The sequence below is a fragment of the Sesamum indicum genome, linkage group LG2, assembly GCF_000512975.1.
Source record: "Sesamum indicum cultivar Zhongzhi No. 13 linkage group LG2, S_indicum_v1.0, whole genome shotgun sequence".
Classification (NCBI taxonomy): Eukaryota; Viridiplantae; Streptophyta; class Magnoliopsida; order Lamiales; family Pedaliaceae; genus Sesamum; species Sesamum indicum.
This window is the reverse complement of record NC_026146.1, coordinates 2,350,374-2,362,807: the sequence shown is the minus strand read 5'-3', so window position 1 is coordinate 2,362,807 and position 12,434 is coordinate 2,350,374. Positions and strand designations below refer to the sequence as shown.

At 33.5% G+C, this 12,434-nt stretch overlaps 1 protein-coding gene across 1 annotated transcript; it reads left to right on the top strand.

The window, feature by feature from the left end:
* LOC105177267 (AT-hook motif nuclear-localized protein 28-like) lies at nucleotides 881–1,991 on the top strand. The gene has a single exon (XM_011100351.2). It carries the CDS (start codon nucleotides 1,013–1,015, stop codon nucleotides 1,880–1,882), a length of 870 nt encoding a protein of 289 aa, XP_011098653.1. The 5' UTR covers nucleotides 881–1,012; the 3' UTR covers nucleotides 1,883–1,991.

Sequence of the window (12,434 nt, the reverse complement as noted above, 5' to 3'; positions counted from 1 at the left end):
TATAATGATTTATAAAAATACATATTTCAAGTCATTTGAACCTCTACTTGGGATGTACCGGGATTTGAGTTGGTCCACGACACTACTATTCGCATCTCTTCGCGCCCTGGTCGAAATCAAACAACACATATTTACAACAAACGCGTGCAAGGCAACAATCTCAAAAAAAAAATTCTTCTACACAATCAAATGTGCCGGTACCAAGTTGCCAAAAATAATTGTATAATTCATTGTATTTTTTACAATTCACAAAAAAAAATACACTTGTACACTTAATTGTAATTATTTTAATTAATACAATTTTAATATTATGATTTTTTGGACTTTAATATGTTGTTAAAAATTTATTTTATATAATTAATTTATAAAAAAATGTTAATTAAACAAAATTTAAAAAAAATGAAAAAAGATTGGAGTCGTGATTATAAATCACGACTACAAGTCGCGATTACAAATCACGACATGGTTAATTGCGACTTGGCCATTATCTTTAAAAAAAATTATTTTGATATCGAATCGTGATTTTAAATCATGACCTGATATATTAATATTAGTATAATAAAAAAATTATATTAATATAATTTTTTTTAATAATAAATTAATAAATAATCCCCCACCCCAAACATTCTTTTGTATATCTATACTACATATTAATTGAGAGCAACTTTTTTGTGTCTCACGTATTTTTAATATGTCAATTTTTATTTTTTTAATATTTAATTCTTTTTTCTTAACTTTTCACTTTCGTCAATTCTTTTCTCAATTTCTACATCTCTTTTTTCCTCTTATTTTTCTATTATTTCTCATTTTTTATATTTTATAATATTTTATGAATTTAATTAATATATTTTTAAATAATAATATGTTTTTTGGAATTTTAAATTAATTGTGCACACGAAAATGTGAGTGCTCACAGATACTCGTTCTCAACATAAAAGAAAAACAAACATGAAAAAATGAAGAGAAAATATGTAGAAGAAAAAAAAAACCACATCTCTCCAATACCACCAATATGTTTCCCTTACTCCACCAAACTCATAACAGCAAATTCCGGCACCCTTCTCTGCCGCAGCCCACCGCCGCCCACCGCCTTCCCACCTCCCAAGAAGTGGACAGCGACCACCGCAGCCCCAACCATCGAAGTAATGTCGTTAAGGATCAAGAAGCTCATCCGTTCCCCCTACCGCCACCGGCCCACGACGGCGCAACCATCGAAGTCCTCCGCCGCCGCCGCGGGCGGCCCCCTGGTTCCAAGAATAAGCCCAAGCCTCCAGTCATCATCACCCGAGATTCTCCACAGCCCACAATGAACCCCTACGTTCTCGAGCTACCCGCCGGAGTCGATGTCGTCGAATCCACAACTCACTTCTGCCGGAAGCGCAACACTGGCCTCTGCGTACTCAACGGCAACGGAATAGTCGCTAACGTCACCCTCAAGCAGCCTTCCACCACCCCCGGCACCTCCGTCGCGTTTCACGGTCGTTTCGATATTTTATCAATCTCCGCCACTATTATGCCGGGGGACGGCGGTTTGGCTTCAGGAAACGGGCAGTTCAGTGTATCGGTGGCGGGCCCGCAGGGGCAGGTGGTGGGTGGGGTTGTGGTTGGGCCTTTGCTATCAGCTGGGACTGTTTATCTCATCGCTGCCACCTTTAATAATCCCTCATTTCACAGACTGCAGCAAGTGGATTACGATCAGGATACGGCTGCCGGAGACGGCGGGCATAGCTCTCGGAAGGCAGCCTCCGGCGAAAGTGATAGCGCTGCCGCCCCGGAATCTGGTGCAATTTCCATGTATAGCTATCAGCCTTCGGATGTGATATGGGCACCCAATGCCAGACAGCTGCCGCCACCTCCGCCGCCGCCACCACCGCCTTACTAATTCTATTTTTGTCCGTATGTTTCTTCCTTTTCCTAAATTCGTTTTGTAATTTGATTTAACTTTACATAATATTGTAGGGAGACATATATGTCTTTTTTTATATATTTATATATATGTATGTGTATATATATGTATTTATGCTAAAACAGTTTAAAACACCTAAATAAATTGTTTTCGAATGATAGCAAATATTAAATATGTTTTGACTCATTTCAAAAATAACTTAAAAATGAAAACAAACATACATACATTTTAAAAGGGTAAATTACAATTTATCCTTATGTGTTAGCTAAAATGATAAATTATCCCATATAAAAAATAAATTATCAATTTATCCCCTTAACTTGTAAAAACTAAGCAAAATACCGCTCATGCAAGTGGTGAAATGGACGCGCCGTTTTCTTTTCTTTTTTTTTTTCAATTTTTTTATTTGTATATTTGTTATCAACTGTTGGATTTTATTTTTATAAATAAACGGTTCAAATTTAGTTTTACATATATAATTATATACATCAACTAAAAATTATATATATATGCATACACATATTATAATATTTATATAGATATATATATTTATACATATATATATTCATAATATATATACATATAATATATTTATAGGGTGAATAGCAATTTACTCTCATGTGATATTGAAAATAAGCACATTACCCCTATGAAAAAAAAATATCGCAATTTACCCACTGTACTTTTTAAAATGAAGTAATTTACCTCCCTATATAGGGAGGTAAATTGCTTCATTTTAAAAATCATAATGGGTAAATTATTTTATTTTAAGAAATACAGGAATGTAAATCACTATTTATTTTTTCATAAGGGATAATTTGTTCATTTGCAATATCATAAGAGATTGTTTGTATTTTCCCTATATTTATACGTAGTAATTTCTCTCCAGTTCCTCACCCAATCGGTCGGCCACTCCCCTTGTTGCCGGCGCCGTTCGGCTGCCGCCTACCCCCTCCTCCAGCACCGCCTGCGATTTCCCTTCTCCTCTTCTTCCCATGTCACTGGTTTTTCTCTCCCCCAATGTGCCTCGCCCCATGCTGTTCCGCTTCTCTCCCCTCTCCCTTGTTACTGTGCCCCTCCAACTCGTTGCCACCTCCTCCGTCCATTCCTTCAATCGGCGTCCGGCCAGTATTTTCTATTCTTCTTACTGATTATATATGTATGTATACATATTATATAATTTATTTACTATAAAATTTTATTTTTATATCTGGCATAAATGTGAGCCATTGATCTAATTTAAATACATCTGAGTCATTTATTTATACATTGATATAGACCATTGATCTAAATTATAAGGAAAGATGAAGGTCAGTGATTTGATTATCAAATTCCAGCCATTGATATGTATATAAAATAAGATATGATGGTTCAAATTGCTAATTTATTTTTACATGGGGTAGCCATTTTTGGCTAACATGAGAGGGTAAATTGCAATTCGCCTCCATTCAAAATTGTAAAACAAAAATCATGATAACCTCCTAGTATGTATCAAACAAGCTTAACGTATCTTTTGTTCTCTTTGATTTTTGGAACGTGCAAATGCCATGTCCAGCATATATTAAAGGCGTGTTGGTGTTGCATCATTGTTCAACACGTGTCCGACATTATTCATAATGATCGGATAAATTATATTTTTTGTTCCGTAGGTTGACATATTTTTAATTTTGATTCCACACTGTATACAATGCCTACATTACATTCAATAAGTCCCTTTTCTGCCTTCCAAATTGAGAATAAAAGAAGTAATCCGATAAATAGTTAATGAGAAAAGGTCGAAGCCTCCAGCGTTTAGGTGATGGATGGATGAACAAAAACAGGTACAACACCAAAATTGAAGTCTATGTGACAGTGCTCATGAGAACTTCTAATCTGGACTCGAATCGATTAAATTTGAATCACTCGTGTAACTGATGTATAGTTCAAAAAAAGTGATCAATTATATAATAAGTGTGATATATTTATTACAAAATGTGATGGTGGCTAGAATTTTGCGTGTGTTCATAGCAAAGGGACGGATAGGGTGAATGGATAAAAGTGAAGGAGGGTGGATTGGATTGCAGAGGAGAACATGGGTGTAATAAGCTGCAGCATATCATCATGGATCAGATGAGATATCCATCTATATTTATGAGAGAGAGAGAGAGAGAGAGAGAGAGAGAGAGAGAGAGAGAGATGCGTTTTGTGCTCTATCCAATGTGAAAACGTCTGGAGAGAGAGAGAGAGTGATGCGTTTTGTGCTCTATCCAATGTGAAAACTTCCCAGACGTTATCTCTTCCACTTTCCTTCTTAACCTGTACTTTGGCTCTTGTCTTTTCCGACCACTCTTCACTATTTTCATTTCATTTGTTTGTTTTGATGACTACAATGTAAGAGATATTCATTTATTACAAACATTCCACTTTATAAACTCTCATTTTGGATGAGGATTAATGATATTAACAAAATATCAAGATTTGAAAGCAATTTATCTCTATGAGATATTGTAAACGAATAAATTATCTTTTTATAAAAAAATAATAGTAATTTATTCTTTTATATATTTTGAAATTGAACAATTTACATCTGTATCTAATGAGGTAAATTATTTTGAAAATTAAAGGGGGTAAATAACTGTACCTTCAAAAACACAAGGAGGTGAATTGTTACTCTTTCTTATAAAGAGGCAATTTGCTTATTTGTAATATCACAAGAGGGTTTGTTGTATTTTTCTCAAAAAATATTTGAAGCTCTTTTGCAATAAATTTTAATGGTTAATTATACTTAACTAACTTTTACGAATATAAAATTACACCGTTTATTTAAAAATAAATAGAAATTACACTTACAAGCTTTAAAAAATGCTCCATTTTCAGTTACACCGTGAAAATTGTATTTTTAGTCTCACAAGATGGGACCTTTTTCAAAAGAACTTTAATTATTGCGAATTTCTCAAATTGCATTTTATAATTTTAAAAATATTCTCAATGTTAGTAAGTCCACATATATAACTTTTTCATCCAATAATTAACAGAAAAGAATTGTGTGACTATTAAGAAGCTGGTTTTCGGGAAAAATTCTACCGCGTGAGAAGCTTGTTGATCTTTTTGAAAAGAAAGAAATAGCCATATTGGGTGAGGATAAAAGTTAGGGTTCATGAGACAAGTTTCTTAAAAGCTTATTTTCTTGTTGGCTCCTTAGAGAGGGGCATATTTAAACCGTTTAGCTCCCTGAGCCCATTAACTCCCGAAAGAGAGTTCCGGCATCTCCATACATGGTTTTACGACTTTGCAGAAACTTGTGTTTTTGATAAACAGTCGTTCGGGCCTGAATTTTTTTTTTTTTTTTTTTGCAAGAGCGGCGAAGAAATTATGTTGGTGGAAGCTTGGAGAATTAAGAATGCAATGTTATTATAGGAAGAGGGCCTATTCACTCAGACAAGTGAAGAACTTAGGAAAAAAGGAGCAGGGGCATGTCATTAAACGATTCCTCTCGTAAAGACATTTTTATGGTTGCCTCTCACTCCTTCACACTTACTTTGCATTTTTCACTTGATTTCTTTGATTTGTCGTGGGCCGATGTGTGAAATTAGTGTGGCAGATTAGGACTGCATGGTCCTCAAGTCAATGCCTATATATATGTGCTTCTCACCTACTGGATTTCCCCCCAAATTCTAGCCCCCTAAGTCCACGCGTACGACACGTGGCTTTTTCTTTAATTATTAGACGAAAAAATTACGTGGAATTAATATTGAGAATGTAACAATTAATTGGGATTTAATTGAAACGGTCCCAATTGATGGGGCTAGTAATACATTTTTTTTTTCAGAGACACCCATGTTATTAGGGTTTTAGATAAAAAAATATTGATACGAGCAAAATATTAAGTGCACTGAGCAGCAGGTCCTGCCGACGCAGAGGAGGGATGGGCACAGCAGGAGGTAATTGTATTCTTTTTCCTTGATTACGATAGACCTTGATTTGTAATGGGAGTAAGTACTCATTGTTTACTGATTTTACAATAGGTTAGGAGTTTGACTTGTAACGCGAGTAAATACTCCTTATTTACTGATTTCTAATTGTCTATATTATAATTTTTTGGGTAGTAAACAGGTAAAAGTCCGCCACCCCCCGCCTAGACACAGGCAGTTTTTCCCAAAAAAAATAAATGCAAAATGTTAAGTGAACTTTTAATTTTTTGCCATTATCGTCCAAAAGTCTTTATTTTTATAAATGCAGATGAGGTCATTGCTATTCTTTCGTCTACATATGGGATAAAACTGTTTTGTTCAAGCACACCTTCTAATGCTAGGATAATATATAAAAAACAAAGTAATTTGGTAATTTTAATTCGGTGATTTATGGAGGTGGTATTTTTTGTCCTACTTGAATTGATTTTCACAATTTAATTTTATAACTTTAAAAATTTGATAATTGTCATCGTTTCGTTGAAAAATTACATGTGATTTGTATATGACTCAATTAAACTGAAATTTTAATCTTGTAACTTAAAGGATATTGGCATTTTTTTCCTAATACTTGAGAGAGTTGACATTTTTGGTCCTATATATTTTCAGCTAAATTGATAAAAAAAAAAAAGACTAAAATTATTAAAATTATAAAATTATAGGACTAAATTACAAAAATTAATTTTTGTGACTCGTAAAGTTGTAAGACTAAATTGCATCTTTTCCCATCTGTAACAGTAAAATATGAAAAATAAATGAAGTGTAATGATTTTAGTATCATAACAAATCTCAAATCCAAATTTCAGAAAGTTGTTTTATATTTAAATATGAAAAATAAATGAAGTTGTAATGATTTTACATTTTCTTGATTCCAAACTATTCTTTTTTTACTAAAGTTTATTTAAAATGTGATTATTTATTCTTATTAAGGAATAAGAATATTTTGTCCATTTTGGTTCAAGTTTCAAAATTAGAGTTCGTCTCAGCAATGGCAGAGATGTTAATCACTGCTGAAACCAGACAGACCATACCTAAGAAACTGCAACTCCATGGATTCGATCATGCTGGAATGGTATTGCTAAGTGCTACTCTCATTGGTAATAACTATCTAAACTAGAGCTTTGGAATCAAGCGTGCATTGCCTATAAAACTGAAATTAGGTTTCATCGGTGGAATCTCTGTAAAACATAACGCAAACAATCTATATTTTAAGCAGTGGATTAGAATTGACCGTATGGTGACCACATGGATTTTAAACTCCATTTCTAAAGACATTGTAGAGACTTTCATATACACGAAATCCTCTAAAAATCTTTGGTTGGATCTTGAACAACACTATCGCGAGTGCAACGGTCCACAACTACCAATTACAAAGAAAAATATGTTCAACGACACAAAGCAATGCATCTATGTCTTCATATTTTACCAATATGAAAAAACTTTGGGCGAAACGTTAGAATTGAAGCCCACACCACAGTATACTTGTAATGGATGCACTTGTGGTACGTCAAAGGCAGTGGATTATTTAGTTACATTCACACAACTGATGCAGTTTTTGATGGGGCTTAGTGATGGTTTTGATAATTTTAGACACTAGCTATTGGTAATGGATCATGTTCCCTTAATCAACAAGGCGTATGATGGTACAGAGTGTTGAGAAACAGAGGCAGGTACATATGGAACTGTCTGATTCCACTAAAAACGTAGCACTACATGTGAGGGGAAGTGCCAAATATAAGAAGAAATATAATATAGACAAAAGGACTCCATATTGTGGACATTGCGACAGAACGTGCTATAAAAAGGACACTTGCTTCAAGCTTCATAAATTCTCAGTCTCCTTTGTGGTCCCATTTTAGTTCGTTAGGTATCGGGACATACACCACGCAACCAAACACCTTTAAATGAGAAATATTTGGTTCTCTTTTGGAGACCAATTGCAATAAAGAAAATTTATGATAAGCGGTAGGTTTAAAACGAATTAGAGTTGTTGCATTCAAAATTGCATGCCCCAATGCCAATGAAAGCAATTTTGATCTCATCAATAAATGTCTAGCTATTAATTGTAAGCGCTTAATTAACGACTCTGCCCGGCCGTTTTGAGTATGTACATGAGCAACTGGATGCTCCACAACTATCCCAATTGATTGATAATAGTCATTGAAGGACTTAGAAGTAAATTCTCCCACATTGACCTTCTTCTTTTAATAGGATAATCAGGAAAATGAGTTCTCAATTTAATGATTTAGGCCAACAGCCTTGCAAAAGCAACATTTCGTGTTGACAACAAGCTTATATGTGACCAACGTTTGGATGCGTCAATCAAAACCATAAAGTATTTAAATGCACCACATGACGGTATTATTGGCCCGTGTATGTCTCCTTGAATTCATTCAAGAAACATAGAAGATTCTAATATTCACTTTTGTCATAGATGGCTTTATAACTAATTTTTCAAGAGAAAAAGTTGAACATATAAAATCACCTTTAACAAGAAATTCAGGTCCTTTAGTAGGTGTCTATGTGAATTTTCAATGATCCTAGACATCATTGTTTTACCTGGGTAGCGAAGTCTATTATGCCACAAAGTAAAAATACTTTGATCAACTAACTTCAGGTTAGTGATACTATGTATTTCAACGGAGCTTATCATTGTGACATATAAACCAGAAGTATATGTTCTCATTTTTTCTAAAACTTGCTTCTGGCTAGTTTTATATGTTGTAAGGTACATATATTCGATACCATTTTCATTTATGGTTTCAATATAAAGACCATTTTATCGAATATCCTTAAAACTCAATAAGTTCCTTTGTGATCTAGAATATAGGGCACCATTGATATGTAATCTTATTCCTTTAGGTAACATGATAGTAGCTCTTCCGGAGCTTTCAATAAGATTACTAACTCTTAAAATAATGTTCACATTGGTTCTTGTTATTAACAAGTTTGAGAAGAATTTCTTGTTTCTCATAATTGTATACGTAGTGGCACTATCAACAAGATAATGTTCCTTGTCATTGAGATTTGTAATGGCTTGATCCATTCTATATAAATAAAATAGACATATAATAAGTAAAAAAAAGAACTTCATTTATAAAATATAAAAACATTATAATATTAAAATAAATACCATACAAATGAAAGTAAATATAACTTAATAATAGAAACATACTAATAACATATGAAATAAATCTAATCAACATGCATGTTGAAATCCTCAGTAATGTCACTAAACCGTAAGGGCAGCTCAGAGAGATCTTTATCATCATTTTCAATAGACTGAAAAAAATCTAATATATCCATGTGGGTATTGTCTGATATTCCAGTCTCAACAAAATTAGTCTCAACTTTCTTACCCTTTGCTTTCACAGAAGCCTGGTATAATTTGATTAGATGTTGTGCCGTACGACATGTACGGGACCAATGTCCAAACATCCCATATCTATGGCAAAGATCTCCATTTGTAGTATTTTCTTGTTGATTCTTTTGCCTTGTTTCCATTGTTTTTCTGAATATTGGGATTAATCCATGTATTATAATGATTTCCACGACCATTACCACGACCGCCTCGACCACGTCCATAAGAATCGCCCCATGGTGAGCCATGGTATCGACCACGCCTCTTTCGTGAAGAAGTAGCATTTGCTTTAGGCAATGCCGCTGAATTTTCAGAAAGTGGTTTGGAACCAGTGGGTCGGATGTGATGGTTATTCAACAAAAGCTGATTATTTTCTTCTACAACAAGCAGGTATGCAATCAATTCTGAATAAGTTTTGAATCCATGTTCCCTGTACTGCTGTCGGAGTATAAGGTTGGATGCATGGAAAGTAAAAAATATTTTTTCCAACATTTGTTCAACCATCACATCTTCTCTACATAACCTCAATTTGGAAACAATTCAAAACATCTTACAATTATATTCAGCAATTATTTTGAAATCTTGTGGTTGCAATTGGATTCACTCATATCTTGCACATGGTAAGATTAGAGTCTTTTGATGGTCAAATCGATCCTTTAAACCTTTTCAGCGTTGAAAATGACTTTTGACTGTTAAATATTGAGACTTCAGGCTCTCATGAAGATGATGACGAAGCAAAAACATCTCTTTAACACAGTCTTGCTCAGATACACTAGTATTCTTTTGTTATTGTTTCTCCTAGTTTGCTAGTTGCCAAATGCAGTTCGGCATCAAGAACCCATGATAGATAGTTTTTTCCAGAAACATCAAGAGCAACGAAATTCAATTTTGTGAGATTGGCCATTAAGCTACAACAAATTAATATGCACTTTTAGCATAATATTCAACATATACATAAAAGTAAAATAAAATATATTACACATATAAAGTAAAAACGACATAAAACATTACTAACATTGAGTAACATATAAGTTACCATGTAATTAAATTTGAATTATTAGGACATGCATGCATACATGGAATTAAATACATTTAAGTTTGGGTTAAATCTTATAATATTACAGAATGGCAATTAAATGGTTTCATGCCAAAATTGTTTTCTTAACAATTTATTGTATATATATATACTAGCAAACATGCAAAATAGATACATGGGCATATGAAAGAAAACTATGTAGGTACAGTAAGTTAATTAAATTAACTTCAAGTTAGTCATATTTTAATAACAATATTTATACTATGATATAAAAAAAAATATCACGAATCAATTAAATAAACGAAAAAGTGTCGGGCTTCTTGATCAAGCCATTATCTCAAAACACTTCAGGTGGTGAGAAAATAAAACATTATACTTATCATCGCGTCAGGGATGACATTGCAAATAATTGGTATAAAATATTTCACCTACTACTGGAGATGATTTAACATATTACTTACTTCAAGAAGCAATGAAATTTTATAGAACACATCTACCTCAGGGGATGAAATCAAGAATTGTATGTCTAATTCTGGAAGCAATATCAAATATAAAATAGAATTTCATATATATATATATATATATATGTCCACTTCCGGAGACATTGAAATATATAGAATATAATTACTCATATTTTAATATTAAATAATCAAGAATAAAAGTAACTATGATATTGTAGAGGTAAACAAACAAAGATTAAAATTTATGCTAAAAAAATTAAGATTCTATCTTGATCGAGCACAACGTCGTGCTGATAACGTGTTATAAACTTAGAGAAATCCTATGTTTATTGGCCTATCACTCCTAATAGAATATAAAGAAAATAATACATGTGTTCCTCCAAATCATTTTTATATTCTCTCAAAAACTTATTTACAAATTAAATATATGGTGGTATTTGTAAACCACCAAAATTGTGGTTACAAACTATACTAATAACTATTATAATTACAAACCATCATAGGGGATACAAAAGGGTATGACATAATGAACACTAAAAAGGTGTAGCGCCCCCTACCCGCTACTTCTAATTATCACTATTTCATCCTTACTTAGTCAGAACTCATTCTATAAGTAATTCTATTTCAACCCGTAAAATAAATCTAATTTGTCAATATAACATTATATATCACATAAGATAATATATACCACCAAAAGTAATATTTACCCTTACTACATGTTATCGTGTACATAACCTCAAGAAAATCATACCACAACTTTAAACACAAATCCCGATAAAAGACCAGAATATTTACAGCCCAATAATAAAAAAAATTTTGGCTTTAGAAGTCACGGCTGACCCACCTAATAAAGACGACGGCACCGCTCAAAGTCCAATGTGGCTAATTAGTGTGACCTAGTCACGGCTGACCCACCTAATAAAGACGACGGCACCGCTCAAAGTCCAATGTGGCTAATTAGTGTGACCTACCTCCTGAAAAGTACGTGGCAAGGATTGAGCTGCCTACTCAATAAGTATAGCTGATCAGTTTATATATATACACAAGCAACAATTTCACTTACATGCAGTCACATTGACTAACAGTCATTATCAATAGCAACATCAAATATAAGCAGTAATACCTACTCACAATTATAAATCAATCTATGACACAATATTCAACATTATCGTTTATTAGCTAAGGGCCCCACTTACTCTAATTGGTATACATCAATCAATGGTTTCGCCGGCCATCATCATATCATATACAGCACAGGATACCCGTTGTGTGATATCCCCACACTCTTTTACTCCAGCTGAGTAACAATATAGCACAGGACATCACAACAAACATGGTACCCCCACACCACCCTAGTGTGTAGCTAACAAGCACAGGATATTCCCTGCTACCCCGGAATACCCCGGTACCCTACGCGCCATGGTACCTAGCTTAATTCACATATTTTTCATATCTCAATATCAATCACATTATCATCAATCACATTTTCATAAACCATTGACTGTGTTTCCAACTAGGTAAGCATCATCTTTTATTTCCATTCACAATCGTCATTCTATTCTTTATAATAATCACTTTCTCAATAACAACTCCCAATTAGATTTCATCAACAATCAATTATATGATTATCACATAATCATATCCCGCATATCCCCACATTACCATCACATACCACATAGTAACAATTTCACCAATATTATGATAATCTAGCAAATAATCCACA